Source organism: Terrapene carolina, unplaced genomic scaffold (assembly GCF_002925995.2).
Source record: "Terrapene carolina triunguis isolate 2854851 unplaced genomic scaffold, T_m_triunguis-2.0 Scaffold33715, whole genome shotgun sequence".
Lineage (NCBI taxonomy): Eukaryota > Metazoa > Chordata > Testudines > Emydidae > Terrapene > Terrapene triunguis.
The window spans coordinates 3,086,650-3,105,960 of NW_020698066.1; the positions used below are offsets into that span (position 1 = coordinate 3,086,650).

The 19,311-nt window shown below is 43.0% G+C and overlaps 1 protein-coding gene across 1 annotated transcript in view; it reads left to right on the plus strand.

Annotated features, from left to right (window-relative positions):
- The window catches only part of LOC113409497 (integrin alpha-9-like), a 296,697-nt gene that overhangs the window by 223,401 nt on the left and 53,985 nt on the right, over positions 1-19,311 (plus strand). The window contains exons 19-23 of the mRNA XM_026663483.1: positions 1,401-1,487; positions 2,709-2,788; positions 8,577-8,666; positions 12,803-12,911; positions 16,152-16,259. Of these exons, the coding sequence (XP_026519268.1) occupies positions 1,401-1,487; positions 2,709-2,788; positions 8,577-8,666; positions 12,803-12,911; positions 16,152-16,259 (474 nt within the window). The remainder of the gene's footprint in view (positions 1-1,400; positions 1,488-2,708; positions 2,789-8,576; positions 8,667-12,802; positions 12,912-16,151; positions 16,260-19,311) is intronic.

Consider the following 19,311-nt stretch of genomic DNA (forward strand, 5'->3'; position numbering starts at 1 on the left):
AGGGAGGGGGGAAGAGCGAGGACTGGGTGCGCAGGCTTCCCCTCCCTCCCCCCCTGCCTCCTGCCCAGGGCAATCAGCTGGCTTGCGGCATTCGGGAGGCAGGGGAGGGAGGGGGAGCCTGCGCGCCGAGTCCTCGCTCCTCCCCCCTTCCTCCTGACTCCAAAATGCCGCAAGCCAGCTGATTGCTGCGGGCAGGAGGCAGGGGGAGGTGGGGGTAGGGGCTGATCCGTGGGGTCTGCCGGCGGGTGGGAGGTGCTGGGAGGTGCTAATTTTCCTGTAGTTCTGTCTGATCACTAAAGAGAATATCTTTTATTGGGCTGACTTCTTTTGGTGGAAGGGGCTATCTTTTGAGCTTCACAGAGCTCTTCCTCAGGTCTTGGGAAGATAACCAGAGTGTGACGGCTAAATGCCAGGTGGGACAGATTGTTAAGCATAAAGGGTTCACATATGCTGTAGGAGAGCACTTAAAATAAAGTGGGCAATTAACATTTTTGCAGTCCTAGGACAAAGGAAGGTAGTAGGCAGTAAGGTGTGTTTATAAATTGTTGTAATACTATTGAGCCATAAAACTAGTGACTCTGTTAAGGCCATAGTTTTTAACGTCCAGCAGAGTTATCGATTTAAGTTCCCAGGCTCATCTTTTGAAGGAGTTGTGCCGGTTTCCTTTGAGGATGAGGTCTGAGAGGTCAGATATAGAGTGATCGCTTTTTGAAAAGCGTTCTCCCACAGGTGATGTGGTGTGTTTCTTTTATCACTTTTCTGTGTGAGTTCATTTGCGAGCATAGTGCATGTCTGGTTTTACCCACATAGTTGTTGTTGGGGCATTTGATGCATTAGTTAAAGTACACCACATGTTGTGATAGGCATGTGTAGGAGCACGTGTGATAGGCACATGGTGTGTGTGTGGGGGGGAGAGGGAGTGTTGATCAGAATAGCATTGGCAGTATGTCTACAGGTTTTGCATTTGAGTTCTGGCAGAGTCTGGTGCCCGCTTAGAGTTGGTCTGTGGGGAGCTTGCTTCTGATCATGACTTTGGCAAGGTTTGAAGGCTGGACGATCTGAACACTTTTGGCTGCTGATAGTTCCCTGACTCTAATATGTTTCCTTCTCTGGAATATGGAGTTTCCCCTTTGTCTTTCTTCACGAGGAATTGTAAGATTGTTATTTTTTCTTGCACTTATTAACAGTATCTGAGGTTCACAGACACTATTATGACGTGCAGTGCTGTATATTTCCTTTTGACTTGACTGTTAACCTTCTGGGAACTGTGCAGCTAGGGGTGGCAAAGGTCCCACATTCCCTGTGTATTGTTTCTTTTCATCAGGATTGTTCCTTGTAATCTGTCACCTCTTTCCTCGACCACCCTTTCATCCACATGTTTTTTCCCCCCCTTCCTTCAGGAAGAGCTGGGCATTGCTTGTGAGCTGCTGGAGTCAGACTTCCTCAAGTGCAGCGTGGGATTTCCTTTCATGAGATCGAAGTCCAAGGTAATGTGCTGACTGACTTTCACTTTAAGGAGGATAGCTCATGAACCCCTCTGTGCCAAGGGAAGAGGCAGGAGTAGACCTGCAGGGGAAAGGCATTATGGCTCTGGGACACGACTGAGTTTTCACAGCTCTCCCATAGGGATGCTGTGGCTGCCTTTCGTAATTGCTGTAAGGTTGGGCTCTTTGTTCCCACTGAACAAAGTCAGCAGCAGTGCTATGCCCATTGTAACATACGTGCAGTACTAATGGAAGTTAACTGGTGCTTTGCAGCTGCCAGAAAATGATTGTGTAATGCTTCCTCAGCAGAAAGTTAGAAGAGGGCTCTCCACCCAGTCTGTTTTTATTGCACGGCTTTGTTTTTATTTTGTGTCGTCTCATGCTATGAAAAGTACATTTAAGTGCAGCTATGTTTAGATCAGTGCCTACAAAAATGAGATCATGAATTTCCATATTGTCTCTCAGTGACAGCTAAATAGAATTTTGCTCAATTAGCCGGTGGGTCAGAAGACAAACTGGGATCTGAAAATCCAGTTGTGTTCTTTCTGCTCTGACATCGCCAACAAAAAAAAGATTGCAGTCAAAACTTAGCTTACAGTTTTATTGCTCACGGAATGGACAGAATGGTGAAAGCTGTCTCATCTGGGGAACATCTGACCCTATGACTATTGGCTAATGCCCTAATAGGTTAGGGCCTCCTTAATACACTGACAAATGTATGCAATAACGTGCCATCGCTGGTAAAATGTGGGTCCGGCTGGAGAATCTTGCCTGTATGCTCGGGGTTCTACTGATCGCCATATTTGGGGTCGGGAAGGAATTTTCCTCCAGGGTAGATTGGCAGAGGCCCTGGAGGTTTTTTGCCTTCTTCCGCAGCATAGGGCAGGGGTCGCAAGCTGGAGGAGTCTCTGCGACTTGAAGTCTTTAAATCACGATCTGGAGACTTCAACAGCTGAGATAAGGGAAATTGGGTGGGTCAGCTTTTGTGGCCTGCATCATGCGGGAGGTCAGACTAGATGACCATAATGGTCCCTTCTGACCTTAAAGTCTATGAGTCTATGAGTCTATGAGTATGGCAACTAATATTAAATATATAAAAATAGAATATTTCTGCATGGATAGATACAGTATGTAGCTCAAGTGGAGGGGGGGGATGGACATGAAATTCTAGATTAGGGAACGCAATCTATAACACTCACTAAATGCTACTTTTTCTTTCCATAGTATGAGTTCAGTGTGATCTTTGATACAAGCCACTTGTCTGGGGAAGAGGAGTTTCTTACATTCCTTGTCACGGCCCAAAGGTAAGGGTCCCTCATCTGGCCATATTTCTTGATGGAATGTGCAGACTCTTGGCCATGTGAAATATATGCTATGAAATACACATGTTGCATGATGTATAATAAATAACTGAAATTTAATTATTAGGACCAAATTAATATATTCTGGTGGCATAAAGGGACCACAAAGCCAGCTTAACCAGCATACCAAGTATCCTGGGTAAGTGGTTAAGCCTGATACAAGGGGGTGTGTTAGGATTGTCTTTGCACTCTTGCTGCCAGATGGGTGCAAATTAGAGCTGCTCTTAGTGTGCTTTAAATTGTATTGGAGGGCAGACCAGCCCATAGCTGACTCCAGGATCAGGAGATCATAATGTGGCATGAATCCATCTTTCACCACTCATCCCTTTGAGTCTTGCACCTAGCGCAACTCAGCTGCATCTGAGCATTTGTTCCAGTGCTTGAGTGAAATAAGTGATTGGACCCATGTCAAAAAGCAATCTGCATTCATTAGATCTTCTCTAACCTGTTGAAAAGTTGAGCACACATTTTTTTCTCCTTCTGATCTTTTGTGTGGTGTGGCTGGATGTATGAGACAGCTGAGCAGTGTTCTGCCCACAAAACATTGTGAAACTTGTTATGAAGTGAGTTAGGCTGAATATCACTTTGAATACAGAATTCTTAGAAATGTGTCCATAGGGATTTGATCTTAGAATCAGTGAAAACCATAACATGCCCTGTCTGCTTTCTAAGATGATCTGCCATAAAGAAACAAAATATAACTGTGATTAGGTCACAGGAACTCTCTGGATTCATATAGGAATTGATGATAGTGCGGCTTTATTACCCTGTGCTCCTAATGCTGCCACTGTTGAAATGTGATTAGCTGGGGCTTTCGCTTTCTGTGCTGTTGGGTGTGACTGCAGATGCATGAAGAGGCCCATTTTGGATCCTTCCATGTCAAGATGGACATAATCAGTCTTAATCCTCCCATCCCCACTTTCATGATGAACCCCCCCACAGAACTGTTGGAGATGAGAGATGAACACTAGCAGTTGCTCAGTGACTTTGTTCTCGTAAAGCGTAATCCCCCCAAAATGACAGGTGTGTGGAACAAGATCCTGTACCATGTGCTGCTGCTATGAAATACTGTAAGAGAGCCCTCCCCATCAGAGGGTCAAGACTGTTTGTGTCTAATACATTAGAGAAATTTTATTATCCGTGAAGAGCAGTTCATCCACCCTATAGTGATCTTATGTGTAAGTCATAGTTGTTGCATAAGCTTAGTTCCATGGAGGCTGCTTTAATTTCACTCAGTCTGTGTTTTCCAGAACTTATAAGGCATAATGAAGAGGAATATACATATAACTTTTTCCCTTGGGGTCAGATCCATCAATATGCTTTAGTAAATTTTCCGTGGTACCTACCCTTATTTTACGAGGAACCTAACATAACCTATGAAGAGCCTCCCATTAAATCATGCATTGAATACTCCACATTGTTGTACAACATATAAGGAGCCTAACATGTTCTTCAAGTTAGTTTTCACTTTGTGTTTGTGAAAGGGGGAATATGCAGGGCTGGCTCAAGGAAACCCTTGTCCTCCTTCGCTACAAAGCATAGGTTGTGGTGTAGATGTAAGGGGTTGTCAGTCCCTCTGGGGTGGGAGAAATCTATAGTGCATCAAGAACTTGGATGTGTGTGCATGTAGATAGTATATAGAATAGGGTAATTAGAAGGAGGTTTTTTATATAAAGGAGGACAGAAAGGAGTCTTGTGGCTAAGGACTTGGACTGAGTCTTGGGAGGTCTGGGTTCATATCCTGTTTCTCTCATTTTATATATGTGATGGAGAAGTTAAGTAACTTAACCAGCAAGTCCTAGGTCCCCATCTAGAAAAAGAGGATAATAATACTTCTCTGCCTCACAGAGGGTGTTTTTTAGGCACTTATATGCTACAATAGTGAGAGCTATAGAAAAGCCAACGAGTAAAGAAAATAAGAGGGGAAACCTGAGATGTGCCCTAGTCAGGCTGAGATGAAGAGGGACATCCTGTATTCACAGGGTTCTCAAGCCAGTACTGTAGCACTATCTTAGCACAGAACAGTTCTTCCTTACTTCCCACCAGAGCCGCCCAGAGGGGGGGGCAAGTGGGGCAATTTGCCCCGGGCTCCACAGGGACCCCCACAAGAATATAGTATTCTATAGTATTGCAACTTTTTTTTATGGAAGGGGCCCCCGAAATTGCTTTGCCCCAGGCCCCCTGAATCCTCTGGGTGGCCCTGCTTCCCACAGTGCTGAAAGTGTAGGAAGTACATATCTCTATAGCAGTTAAACCTGTCCCTGGTAGTAGGGGGCCCCCAGTGGGCTCATTGCAGCTGCAAGTTGGGCAGCATAGTCTGAAACAGCGTTACAATTGGCAGGGCCAGTTCTAACTTTTTTGCCGCCCCAGACAAAAAAGAAGAGAGCCGCCCTGCCGTATCCCCCCCCAACACGAGCACCACCGAAATCCCCGCCCCCCAGCACCATGCCACCCGAAGCCCCGCCCCCTCCAAGCGCCGCACCGCGCCAGCCCCCGCCCCCCCCCAACCCCCCCCCCCCCCGAGCACCACGCCGCCCAAAGCCCCGCCCCCCCGAGCACCACCCCGCCCGAAGCCCCCCCCCCGAGCACCATGCCACCCGAAGCCCCTGCCCCCCCTCCGAGCACCATGCCGCCTGAAGCACCGCCCTCCGAGCACCGCCCGAAGCCCCACCCCCCCTCCGAGCACTGCACCGCCCGAAGCCCCACCCCCCCAGCACCAAGCCCCCGCCCCCGCTCCGAGCGCCGCGCCACCAAATAAAAAAAAAATAAAAAAAATCAAGCGCCGCCCTGCCCCAAGGTGCCGCCCCAAACACGTGCTTGGTCAGCTGGTGCCTGGAGCCGGCCCTGACAGTTGGATAGTCTAATATTTATTGTACAAAAACATGCACTTTTTGGGGAGGCAACATGGGTCGCTAGCCTTAGTCTCCTGTCGTACCCTTTGCTGACAGAAATGTTCTTCCTTTTTCAGAGGGCTAGACACACACATGTACCCCTTTGAATTCCACTTGCTCACAGATGACTAGTTCCACTTGCAGGCACTGCACCTCCCTTGGTATTTGTGACGTGCTACAAAATGACAGTTTTGGAGACTTAAAACCCGTGCAAGAGGAAAGGCTACTGTAAAGTGTTTGATGGGTGCGGTGGGGTATTTGGAATGCTCTTCTGCCGCATGCTTTTGTTTATTGGCAGTCACATCAAAGGAGCCAATTACAGAAGGCTGTGCTGTATGCCTGTTTTTTCACAGTCCTATTGAACAAACGTAGCCACCTGCAAAGCCAGCTTAGCACTTTATACAGGGAGTCCCAAGGCTGCCTGTTATAGCCTTAATAACACTGCTCAAAAATCAGAGGGGTTTGTTTGGTCAAACGTTAAGGTTCGTGAATGAATCTAGTACCTTCATAGCAGAAAGCCAAAACTGGTCCCTTAGGTTACATTGCTGAAATCTGAAATAATATTTTAAAAAGGTTGAACAGGATTATTTTTCCATCTTTTGGTGGCACTCAGGCTCACCATCAGATTAAGTATCTTTGCAATTTTGACCTGCATGGGTTTGCTCAGAATACAGCATTCTCCACAAAGGCATAATATAATACTTTAAATATGCAGGCATCGTTTGTGGAGAGAGTCATTTTATATACTAGTATTGATTTAATACAGCACCTCCTACAAGCTTTAAAGCATACTACAGAATCATAAACTGTATACATATAGCCATCATTTTACCCACCTCTTGAGTGGAATGTCACAGCTATTTTTTGATGGCATGAGCAACATTCCACACTGGGGATAGGACATGAATAATTATGTGTTGGTTTAAAGCAATGGGGAATTTAGGAAAGCAATGATTGATGTTGGAAATTGGCCACATTTGAGGCCCTTACTCATGGGAAATGTACCATGGGACCTTCAGTGACCTGAAGTCAGCAGAAAGACCTCAGTGTTTGTATCATTCAAAAGACAGCAGCACAGTGTTCTCTGCTATCAGGAGCATTGGCTTTTTTCTTACTTAGAGGGAAAAGTGCTATTCGCAAACTGTGGAAACAGGCCAGATTCTTAAAATTTGGATCTAGATCTGACTGTTCCAAAAGTACCCTTTGTGGCAACTTCGTCCATTTTCAGACGCTCATCCACACCACTTGAAATGTCAGTAAATGACATGTTTCTCACGGCATGACATGAAGTCAGTGGTACTGATTTGGAGTCGTCTTCAAACCTGTGTGAGAGGAAAGGGTTTTGGGGGCATTTAGAGTCTCAGCTTTGGTTTGGCCCATCTTGGGGTTAATGATATAGCCACAAAATTTGGATTCAGATTCAAACTTTCTCAGAAATCAAAGATTTTTAGATCCACAGCTTTGCTCAACTCCATTTAGCTTATGAGAGCTGATAAGTTCACAGCCCAAGGAAATATAGTTGGCGATACATTTCTTATTGATAAAACCTGTGACTGAAGCTTCTTGACTGTCATTTTCTTATGTCAAGAAGAGGTAAGCTGAAGTAGGGCTATCTACTGAACTAGCTTTGAAATGTTTGGCAAAAACTGAACATGGTGTCACATTTCTACTCGAGGGTTTTATTATCCAACACCTCTAAATTTGGGAGATCAGAAAGATTTCCAAAAACAATCCATCTCTATATATCCCATTGAAATAAATGGACATGGTTGTGTAAGTGAATGAGAGGTGAATACTCATCTTTTTTTGCTCCATATTTTGGACTTTTGCCAGGCCATGGAATAGCACCTAATAAAAACCTATCTCTCTTTCATTTTGAAAAGTGACTAACTGTGATATGGGCTGTTGTAGAGTACACGCCTCAGTCAGTGTGCATGGTTTTTAGGCACCTAGTTCCTGGTAATTCTATTTTGAGCTGCTTAGCTACAGCCTCGTTTACTGATTTGAGAACAGTAGGACCACAACACTGTTCTAAGATCTCCTGCAAAAGAGAGGTACAATCTGGCAGATAACGAGTGATTTTAAATTATTGACTGTAAATTATTTTGATTATGTCTGGGATGTAAGATGGAGACTTGCCATTATTTTACTACAGTAGTTTTCCATGTCAAGTGAATTTAGATGGATTCTCATCTTATGGGTACATTTTCAGCGTATCTCTTATAGTGTATGTCTGCACTGCTGCTGGGGACGTGCTTCCCAGTGCACTCATGCTAGTGCACTAAAAATAGTGTAGCCGGGATAGCCGGGCAGCTGCCCGAGTACAAGCCCTGCTGGACCCTCTTCTGGTGGCTAGCCCAAGATGGCACCTGTGCTTAGGGTGACCAGACAGCAAATTTGAAAAATCGGGACAGGGGGTGGGGGGTAACAGGAGCCTATATAAAAAAAAGACCCAAAAATTGGGACTGTCCCTATAAAATCGGGACATCTGGTCACCCTACCTGTGCTACACCGGCTACACTGCTATTTTAGCATGTAGAGCTAGCACAAGTCTGTATACCTGCACTGGGAAGCATGCTCCCAGCTGCTGTGTAGACTTACCCATACAGTACATGCACAAAGGCAGTTCGCAGAAGACAAGCTTTGTGTGTAGGTCCCCTCCAGGGCACAATTTACAAATGTAACCCTTGATCTTTAAAAGTCTCTGTAATGAGCCATCACTCAAACACAGGGGTTCAGAGTAAAAGGCCAATATGAGATAGTAGCTGCTGACTGCACCCGTGTAATTCAGTGCAAAGCCTGTAGGTTTACAGCATGCTTATTTTTCCTTTCTGACACAGTGGAAACCTAGAGCACGCTGAATCGCTACATGACAACACTCTCACCCTGTCTGTGCCCTTGATGCATGAAGTGGACTCATCTATCACTGGGTAAGTGACCAATTATCAAATGACAAAAAATACAAATAAAATCCTAACAAGAACATGTGAATTTCATCCAACGGAAAATTACATTCTTCTCTTTGTTTACATGTGGCCAGAAAGCTGCTTTCTTCTAGACTTGTTTCCCAGACTTTGAAAACAGGACATCGTCATTCATTATCTGGGATGTATTTATTGCACCCCATCCTCCCCCAGCCAGTAACATTAGATATGTTAGTCATTGATTTAAGTTGCTGTAATTCTGTGAATGTGATGGACCTTTAAAAAAAAAAGGGGGGGGGAGGGGGGAAGACTAAATTAATCAAATCTCATTCCAGAGGATGTGTCTAAAGATATGACTGAGAATTGCCAGGCCAAAGGTTAGGGTCAGATATTCTGGAATTCTTGGAATAATAGTGAGATCTAACTATTTGCCTTTCTGTTTAATTTCATAGTCAGAACTAACTTGTGTTTATATTTTAACCCCCATTCTCCCTGGTATGAAAGGAGTTCGAATTAAAATAGAGAGCTCCACATCACTATCAAGGCTGAAATACTTGTAATATACTGGACAACTGTGTCTCTATAGATAAATTCATGGAGGATAGATCCATCAATGGCTATTAGCCGGGATGGGCAGGAATGGTGTCCCTAGCCTGTTTGCCAGAAGCTGAGAGTGGGGGACAGGGGATGGATCACTTGATGATTTCCTGTTCTGTTCGTTCCCTCGGGGGCACCTGGCATTGGCCACTTTGGAAGACAGGCTACTGGGCTAGATGGACCTTTGGTCTGACCCAGTATGGCCGTTCTTATGTTCTTATGTCCCTCTCTACTGGCTGGACCTCATAAAGAGCTATTGTCTATAAACTAATGGACCTGGAGCGTTAGCTCTGCCATTTGAGGCTGAACCTTTTAGATCCAGAGATTCCAGGTTCAATCCCAGCAGGCGACCGAGGCAGTAACTGACTCAGAATTAGGTGATCCAGACACCGAAGAGGAATAATGACGTATGCTGGGCTAATGTGGTTTACATGTACTGCCCACTTGAGGAAGCACACCCTGAGCATCAGAGGTCTGCAGAACTTCCCTGTACTAGCCACCACTTGTAACAACCTCCTGAATGGATCCTTTGTGGTGACTGAATCCATGCAGCATGAGCATCTACTGCCTGAGCTAAGGGCCACGGCACTACTATACCATTAGTAAAGGACCAAGACATACTTAGCCACTGTTAAAGTTGAGAAAATAGATACCTGTGCTTATTTGAATTCAATGTGTGAGTTAGCAGAGGATGTGGGTAAACCTTTAGATTCATGGCCAAGTCTCAGTTTGACCATTTAGGCCTGTATTCCTGTCACACTACACAGGAATAAAGTCACATAACTCCCATTAGCGCACAGAGTTGTCATGCATGTGGAAGATGTGGGTGAGCCTACTCAGACAAAAGAAGAATGCCATCAAACCTCAACGTAAATCTCAACCTCTTTTGAGGCGTGAAAAAGTCTGGCTAACCTTTTTCATTCATTTTAATTTTTTAACATGTCTGCACTTACAGGCTCCAAACCGGATTTTGTGCCAAAATACTACAAGAAAGACTGTCCTCATAGTATTTCTGTCCCTGTGGGAAGCACGACATGCTGGAAATTTTAAGAGAGAGCCTGTTCTCACGTTTCTGGCCCAGGTTTTGCAGACCCCAGTAGTTCGGATGTGTGTTTATTTGACCTGATCCTCTGAACTTGTTAAGGTTTGCCCATGACTAACAAGTACAAACATTTCCAGATACTGAAAATACAATACTTAGCAGTACTGAAAAAAACCCTTGTATTTAAATAATGGAGTCAAATATGTCTGCATGGAAATCAGTCTACATTTAAACTTTAATCCAGTCAATCCCTTGCTCCTTGATGAAACTGATGATTCTCAAGCACAGAAAAGTTTCATCTATTATTCTAGGACTGTTGTATTCTCCCTGTTAGTGAACGAAGATCCTAAAAATTCCAAAAAGTTTGATGCAACTTGGGCTTCTTTCCTTCTCTTCATAATATCTCATTTAAAAGACAAGTCTTGAAAACCCCGCCTAACTGATTTTATGGATTACTTTCTTCATTCAAATACATTAGGTGTAGCTAACTCCAGAGCATGACAACACCTTATCTGGTTACCAGGACTGAGTTTACTGATGGTTTCATCAGAGGAGATAAAGTTCTGAGGCATGATAACATTAGTGATGCTCTATTTTGGACACCATATTTTAAAAGAATATTTTCATTTATTATTAAGGATCTGAGTCCACGATAGAAATCCTTAGCCCTGCTCCTAAGCTATGTAAAGGGATGGAGTGGCATAAATAGGCCCTAAAAGCTCAATATCCAGCTGGTAGAGGACTCTCCTTGCACGGGCACTGTAGAAGACAGCAGTAAGGCTGCCTTCTGAAGACCCTCTCATGAGCCCCAGCATAGGAGGCATGCTGGGGCAGGAGGGGCATGTCAGATGCAGCTCTTTGGAAATTCTGAGTACCACTGCCACCTATATGGTAACCTGAGGAGGCTGCTGTAACTTAGGTTTCCAGGGCTGTCTTAAATTACACCGGGAGCCTTTTTTGCCCCTGGAACATCCCAGGATTAGGAGGGCATTTTGGGAGGATTAGCCCCATCTCCCCCCGGGGTTGTGAGTTTTGTGCTGTGCCTCGTAGTCCTGCTGGTAAAACAGTGTTGTGTTTTACACTGTGATGAGTGATGAGAGACTGACATTCAGGAGTCCTGGCTTCTATTCCTAGCTCTGCCACTGACTTGCTGTGTGACCATGGGCAAGTCACTACATCTTTCCTGTGCCTCAGTCTCATGGTCTGCAAAATGGAGATTACAACCCCATAGTTGTTGAAAAGTGTAATTAATTAATGTTCATAAAGTGCTGTGGAAACCATAGACAGAAATCCATATGTAAGTGAAAATTATTACTGTTATTAAAACAGCTTTCTCAGATTAATTTAACGTTATCAATGACCCACCCCCTGCAAACCTAGTCAAGGAAAACTTGCCTTGTTTTCAGCAAAGAATTAGAAAGTTCTGCAGGACTGGGACAATAGCAAGTGACATTTTTACCTAAGTCTTTTGTTGCCATTTTAACAATAAATACTAGTTGTATTAAATGTTGATAAATAGAGCTGACTGAGTAATTCATAACCAGTAATTGATCAGACAGTTTTAGGTCCTCAGTGGAGGTACACTGGCATAAAACTGGAGTCTTTCTGTTGCCAACTATGCAGGAACAATTCCTTTAATTTCTTCTGTGAATTAACTTTTTCTCTCCAAAATTATGCTGATTAGGACAGATCCTCTCAAGTGTTGTAGAGCAGTATAGCTCTACTGTAGTCCATGGAGTTATGCTGCTTTACGCCAGCGGAAGATCAGGCCTATTGTATTTTTTTTTTTAAATCTTTGTGGGCCAAATGCAAAAAGTATTTGACATTCCAGCTATGTGGGTGAGTTGTGATTGGTCAGATAAGTCAGTTGGTATTAGTTTTACTTTCCTCAGTGGATGAGCATTTCTGATATGAAAACTTGTGTGAACAGATTTTGATTTCCACAGAAACTCAGGTGGCTTTGAAGTTAGCTTTCTGCAAACATTGTTACCTGTAAAACTTGATTATATAAATGGTTACCAAAAATGAACACAGAATGGGGCATGTGCATTTAGAGTAGATTCAACTCTCACAGAAGTCAGTGGAAGTCTTTCCAATGGAACATTTTTCAAGAGCAAGTTGCATGCTTAGAGCTCTGAGAGTCTGGAAAGAAAGATTTCAGTTCCCAACATGAGAGGACCAGGGCATGGACAAGAAGTTTTGTCGTAGGCATGGGGAAGAAGGGACAGATTTTAGATATGATGTTAAAAACATCTCACATTATGACTGGGAATAGCAGAAAAAAGACCCAGTTCAGGATCCATTAAGGTTGTATTTGTCTGACCTACTGCTGAGAATAAAACAAAGTATAGACAATAGGATGGGAAGGAAAGGGCTCCCTTGAGTCACCTCTCCTAAATCTCTGTACCCAGCTGAATGAACTCTGCACTACACTTTCAATCCACAAATGTATCTCACATTGAAGACAGATGGCAATGACTGAATTCATGTCTTAACCTTTCAGAACTGTCTCCCCGACTTCCTTTTTGTATGGAGGGTCTGTGGAAAGATCCAGTTTTGTTCAGCTGGAGAATTATGAATGTCTTTTTCAGCCCCTCAACTTCACTCTTCAGGTAAAGTTGATCCACCTTTACAGCTTCTTCTCTTGACAGCACATTTTTTTGTGGGGAGATTGGTGCACATTTCCTTATCTCAGAACAGTGTGTCATACATACATTTTAGGCTGCTGTATTCACAGTGGACTAAAATAGTCTCCAGGGATGGTGTTTTTCCTTATCTTAATATATTATTAAACGATTTAGAAATAGGGCATCACAGTTTCATGGGCAGGGAGCTGCCATTGTTTGGTCTGGTCTTTTTTCCCTTTCATCACATGCAGAGTGAACAGCTCTGTTCATTCAAGTGTCACATCTCAGATTCAGTCCCAAGTTTCCAAAGGGAAGAGACATTATTTTCAGCGGCATTACGGTTAAACAGAAGGATAGGCAGCGTTCATTCATGAGACCGAGCAACTGCCCTCTCAAAAGAATCAAGGCTTGCTGCATGTAAATGTCAACACTACAGCGTACACAGTGCTCCCTACTACAGAATAGTGCAAAGAATGGGCCAGAACTGTGCAGCTTGTTTGTGTCTGTGTGGGATATGTGACCAGATGTCCCGATTTTATAGGCACAGTCCCGATATTTGGGGCTTTGTCTTATATAGGTGCCTATTACGCCCCACCCCGTCCCGATTTTTCACCTTTGCTATCTGGTCACCCTAACGTGGGAGTTTAACAACAAAGGGTAGAGGTGAGAAGGGTTAGTTTTAAATACGTCACACAGGATCTCAAAATTACGTGTGCAGGTCTATGGGATCATCCTTTTCATGTGGATGACATAGGCTACGGCCTCGGGGGGGGGGGGGGGGTCGATTTAAGATACGCATATCTTGACGTATCGGAGCCGACTTACCCCGCTGTGAGGACGGCAGCAAATCGACCTCCACGGCTCCCCCGTCGACGGCGCTTACTCCTACCTCCGATGGTGGAGTACAAGCGTCGATTCGGGGATCGAATGTTGCGTCCCGACGAGACGCGATAATTCGATCCCCGAGAGATCGATTTCTACCCGCCGATTCAGGCGAGTAGTGTAGACATAGCCATAGCTTCCTGGTGCAGTGTAACATGTGGGATGCATGTTAAAACAAGATCTTTTGATGGGACCAAAAGGCACTCATCTCACTACCGTCACTGTGTTTCATAGTTATCTTTACAAATCCTTTTTGACCACTAGATGGGAGTAGGGGATGACAAATCATACAGACGTGAGAGGGTGGGGGATCATTTATAGAATATTGTAAACAATAGCTTTTCATTTTCCCTTCTTTCCCCTGTTCTCCTAGGCATGATGCCACTTAACTCATAATGGGTAACACATGTCTCCATCTAGGGGCAGGCTATAGTCCAGAGCAGTTAAGCCCCTCCTGTCATGCACTGCCCGTAGCTATTTATTAAAAAGGAGTAAAAGCCGGGTGTTCAAACTGGGATTTCAGGATGTTAAAGCTCTTGTGAACCAGACTTCTAGTTCCTGTGACTCTGAATTTATTCTTGAGGATTTGCAGTTTTTCCATAGTCATTTATTGGTTCGAAAACAGATAAAGACCAGATGTACTGTTTTGACTAGATGATTACTTTCAATAAAAGAAAATTATATAAAGTATAGGGATAGAATTTATACATTGATAATATATCCCTCCCTCCCTTCTGATCTCTCTCACGCAAACACAAGTTGCAATGTAAGAGAGTTTTCATATAGAAATTGAAAATGATACTATAACAAGTCACAGATCTGCCCTCCAGTAAAGTGGTAAACCTCGGACACTCTCTCTCTCTCTCTCTCTCTCACACACACACACACACACACACACAGAGGGTAGGGTAGGGTTTCATAATGGGTAAAGCATGGTTTGTATCACAATTTGTTTAATTGTTTTTAATGATTTTCCCGCTATTTATTAAACTTCTCCAGATGGAGAAAAGTAACATTTTGTCAACAGAAAAAAGATGAATTGCTAAAAATACATAGGGTTTGGGGCGATTTTTGTATGTGAAACTCTGCATTGAGTCAAATGTTTTGTTGTGAATAATGTGTTGTGTAATCCAAATACCTCTTATTCATGAACTGTTTTTCCTTATCATGTTGGGATTATCCATTTTTTAAATTTCTAATTTGTTACATTAGGCTCACATTTCATGCAGTATTTGTTCTGCTCCATTGTAGTTGGAGCCTCCTCTCCTTTCTTGTGCCTCAGGGCTTTTGTAAAGACTTGGCATTCTGCACCAGTCCCCTTTATCATTCATGCATTCCTCAAACTATATACAATGCCTCAAGAAAGAAGACTTGATATTTTAATATTTATAGTCCCTTTGACTCACAACAATGCTGGTGTGGATCACTATATATTTAGACAAAGAAATCTCAACATAGCTGAATGTTTTTAATTGGATTGTTTAATATTTTGATTATATAAACATTTATATATGTGTATGTATTAGCAATGGTCAGAAAATGTTTTTTCCCTCCCTATGAAAAATGTAAACAAAATATTTTAAAAACTGAAATTTTTCATGGATATCTTTGAGTTTTTTTGGGGAGGAAAAAAGTTTTGCATTTTACGCCTGAAACTTTTCAGTTTGGGGCTGGAAACTCTGGTTTTACAATGAAAAGTCAACGTGTTTCCATGAAAAATCTTGTTCTGTTGAAACCCCCCAAATCTTGAACTGAATTAAGGTTGCTCAAGTGCATTTCCTATCAACACAGTCAATAAACCCAGAATTCCAGTAGTCATGTTCATCATTCCATTTTGGTTTGTGCTCTTTAAGAAAAACACACACAAAATATAATGCAATGGTTACCATAATGGAAAAGAACAACATTGGTAGGAAAAGCAATGCTCTTTTCATTTTTCTGGACAGCATTATTGAAGCATTCAAAATGTAGTCATTGACCGTGTGTCCACAGAATGGACAAAAGCCACATGTAATTTATGTTGGTAACTGGCTTTTTAATTACTTGCCATTGTATGTCAATGCTGTTCACTGTATAGTGCACACTGTGGGTGAAAATACTAAATGTCAAAAACGCAAAAATTAAACTAACCCCTGCTGCTGTATCCAATGCTTTTATATAACAGTTCTTAGTGGAGACTGAAAAAATTAGGGACATGAGTGAAATTTGGAAATATATCTGTAATCCATGTTCACTCTGAGTAACTGTGTAATGTCAATGAAGAGAATTACAGTTCTGCAATAATTTCATATTCATGATCTTTTATATATGTACTTGTATTTATACGTATTTTCACACTTCAAGGTTTACAACACTGGACCAAGCACACTCCCCGAACCTTTTGTTGACATTTTGTTTCCTAACCGCCTCTCTGCCAGTGGGGCTGAAACTTTTCACATTCAGCAGATGATGGTGAGTACTTTGTAATGTTTCCTCAAGTGGTGAAACTCTCCGTTTTTCTCACTTAAGTAAGATCCAACGTTAACTGTATTCTGATTAAATAGTTTGCTCTCTAGTGGAGTCTGATATAAAGTCAATCCATGTTCATTTACATCAGTTTTCTGTACAATCACCTTTAAATAGGAAACTTAAAACTGAATATAACATTTATATCATATTATACCTCATCATTAACACAAACAGGGTTTTTGACTGGTTGCTTACAAATGTTAGTAGCCTAACGATTAAAAAAAAAAAAAATTCTGTGTCTACCACCAAGAAAACCATCCCATGCAGGTGTTCTGACATAGGATTCACTTTTGGGGTTTTTTAAGTTTGGGTTAATATGTTAAAATATGTTTTGTATTGATGAGATGTTGAAAGGAAGAGTTGGCTAGGGAGCTGATTCACTCCTCCCCTTTACAAATTCATAGTAATTGGATGTGTGTGGGAAACTGTGCAGAAAAGGTACAACCCAACACCCCAACTCACAGGTAAGTTGGGAGGCTGCATTTGTGGCTGCTTTTCTAGCCTTTTGGCTGGAAAAGTAGCTGCAGCCGTTATACGCCCCAAATGCAGGTGTTTATGTCACTGGAACCATGCAAATGTATGTCCAATGACGTCTTCTTTCGCACATAACCGACATCCCTGTTCATGCCAATCAGTCTGTGGCTGGTGCAAAACAATAGCAGGTAGAAAAGCCCACCTTGCATTGCTGCTTTGCTTGTGCCCCTTCCCCGGGCTTTTTGCCTGGAAGAGTTTAGATATTTGTAGAAGCATCTAGAAACAGGGAGGGAAGAACCAGCATCATGTTACCTGCCAGAGTTGCTCAGATTGAGCCCATCCTCCAGCCCTTGCAGGATTTTTTTACCTCACAGGCCTTTTTAATGCTTTGTTCAGCCTAGTTTAAAATGCAGAAGACAGTCCAGACTCAGTGTCACGTTGCTCACTCTATGCAATGTGGCATTTGTCTTTTGGCATTTACAGGTTTATGCCCATAAACTTTAATACTTGCTCCCCAAGGGACTGAGTTATGGGTGCCAGGGCAGATGGTAAGGTCATGAAAGCCTTTTAGAACAAAATTCCAAACTTAGGCTTCTTAGGATTAGGCCCCATGATGTGTTGGAAATGTAGGCACTTGTTTAACACTAACATTCACTTTCCCCAGCTGTCTAGCAATGTCCTCTTGTGGGATTGTGTGGCATGTTTTCACTGATACTGCTATTCTCTATCTATCTGTCTAAGAAGATTATGGTATAGGGCCCCCATGTAGTATTTGAGCTTCTCATAAGCATTAATGAATTTATCCTCACAAACTCTCGGGGAGGTAGGGAAGTGTTTTACAGATGAGGAGTTGAAGCACAGAGAGATTAAGTGATTTGCCTGAGGTCACGCAGGAAGTGTGTGTCAGAGCTGGGCATTGAATCTGTCTCCTAAGTTTGTGTCTAGTGCCTTAAGCACAAGACCACCCTACCTCCTTGCGGAGGTTTTATTGACTGAAAAGGGGAAATTAAGCCATTGAACTTTTGAGGCATCATAGTGCAGAACAAACATCCTTTTAAAAAACAAATTATATCCAAAAGCAGCAGACTGGAATGAACTCTGGAAAATGGGTCAGAAGTAGCCGCTTTGCAAAAAGACTTTTGTAAGCACATTTACTAATGATTCCCATGTTTCTGATCAGTCTGTACTTCCCGTAGCACAAACATCAGCTGATGCAGTTGTGCAGAGGAATAGTGTCCCTTTCAGAACAATGCATAGCAAAGTTACCCGAAAGTTATTCTTTTGCTTTCACATTCTTAGAAGTCAACTAGGGTGATCAGATGAGATGAAGAAAATATCGGGACACCGGGAGCGGGAGGGGGGAAGCCGAGTGTTGCCGGCCGGCTGAGAGCAAAAGAAAAAAGAAAAAAGCCGAGTGCTGCCGGCCGGCCGAGAGAAAAAAAAAAAAAAAAGCCGGCACAAAATATTGGGACAAAAATTGCGTCCCGACCAGAGATCGGTCAGGACGCAGGACAAACAGCTCAAAATCGGGACAGTCCCGATTTTATCGGGACGTCTGGTCACCCTAAAGTCAACATGATCAGACCTTTCAAAATGGATGAAGTTGCGATTATAATAAGAATGTTTATAAAGTTGCATAAACAATGTGAATAATCGGTGGTTAATTGCCAGGATTTACTCTTAAAATTCATTTCATCGGCATCTTAAGTTTTGATGGCATAACAAATTTTTCTGAAAGCCATTTAATACTTGTGCCTGCCTGTCAAAGTTGATTTGACCCATTTAATGTACACTACAGCATTGCAGTTTATGGATGCAAGCACATAGAGTAACTATAATGCACATTTGTGTTCAGTATGCATATAGAGTACAGCGTAATCTATATCCATGGTCTCCAAACTTTTTTGATCGCGCACCCCATTAGTAAAAAATTTTTGAGCACGCACCCCCTGCTCCCGGCCAAACTCTCGAAGCAAAAAAAAAAGCCGCTCAGACTCCCGTCCGAACTGCCGAAGGGGGGGAAAAAAAGTGGCGCTGCTCCGGTGGCGCTCCTCCTGCCGCGCACCCTGAAAGATCCCCTTGCGTGCACCCCACTTTGGAGACCACTGATCTATATTGTACCATGAGCCAATCGTTCTATATTGTGTGGATTGGGTTCTTGTTCCATAATTCAGTCACAAAAATAATACGAAGAGAGTTGGATACAGCCCATTAGAACTGTTTGTGTCTACTGGAGGCATTTGTAGACAAGATTATCTCACTCCCTTTAAAACTAATAACATGTTTCTCCTGTCTGTTGCTCTGAGCTTTTTGCTTTATTGCAGAAACTCTTCTAAAAGATTTTATTTCCCAGCAATGCAGTAATGATCTCAGATACCAAAGGCTAGAATGCTTGCTGCAGCTCTCTGCCTTTTACTTCCCAAATCACCCAAATAACACTACTTGTTTATCCTTGACCCCCTCCATTGTCCTCTTTTCCCCTTCCACCCAGCAAGGAAGTGCTGGTAAGTGCTTCCTTCCT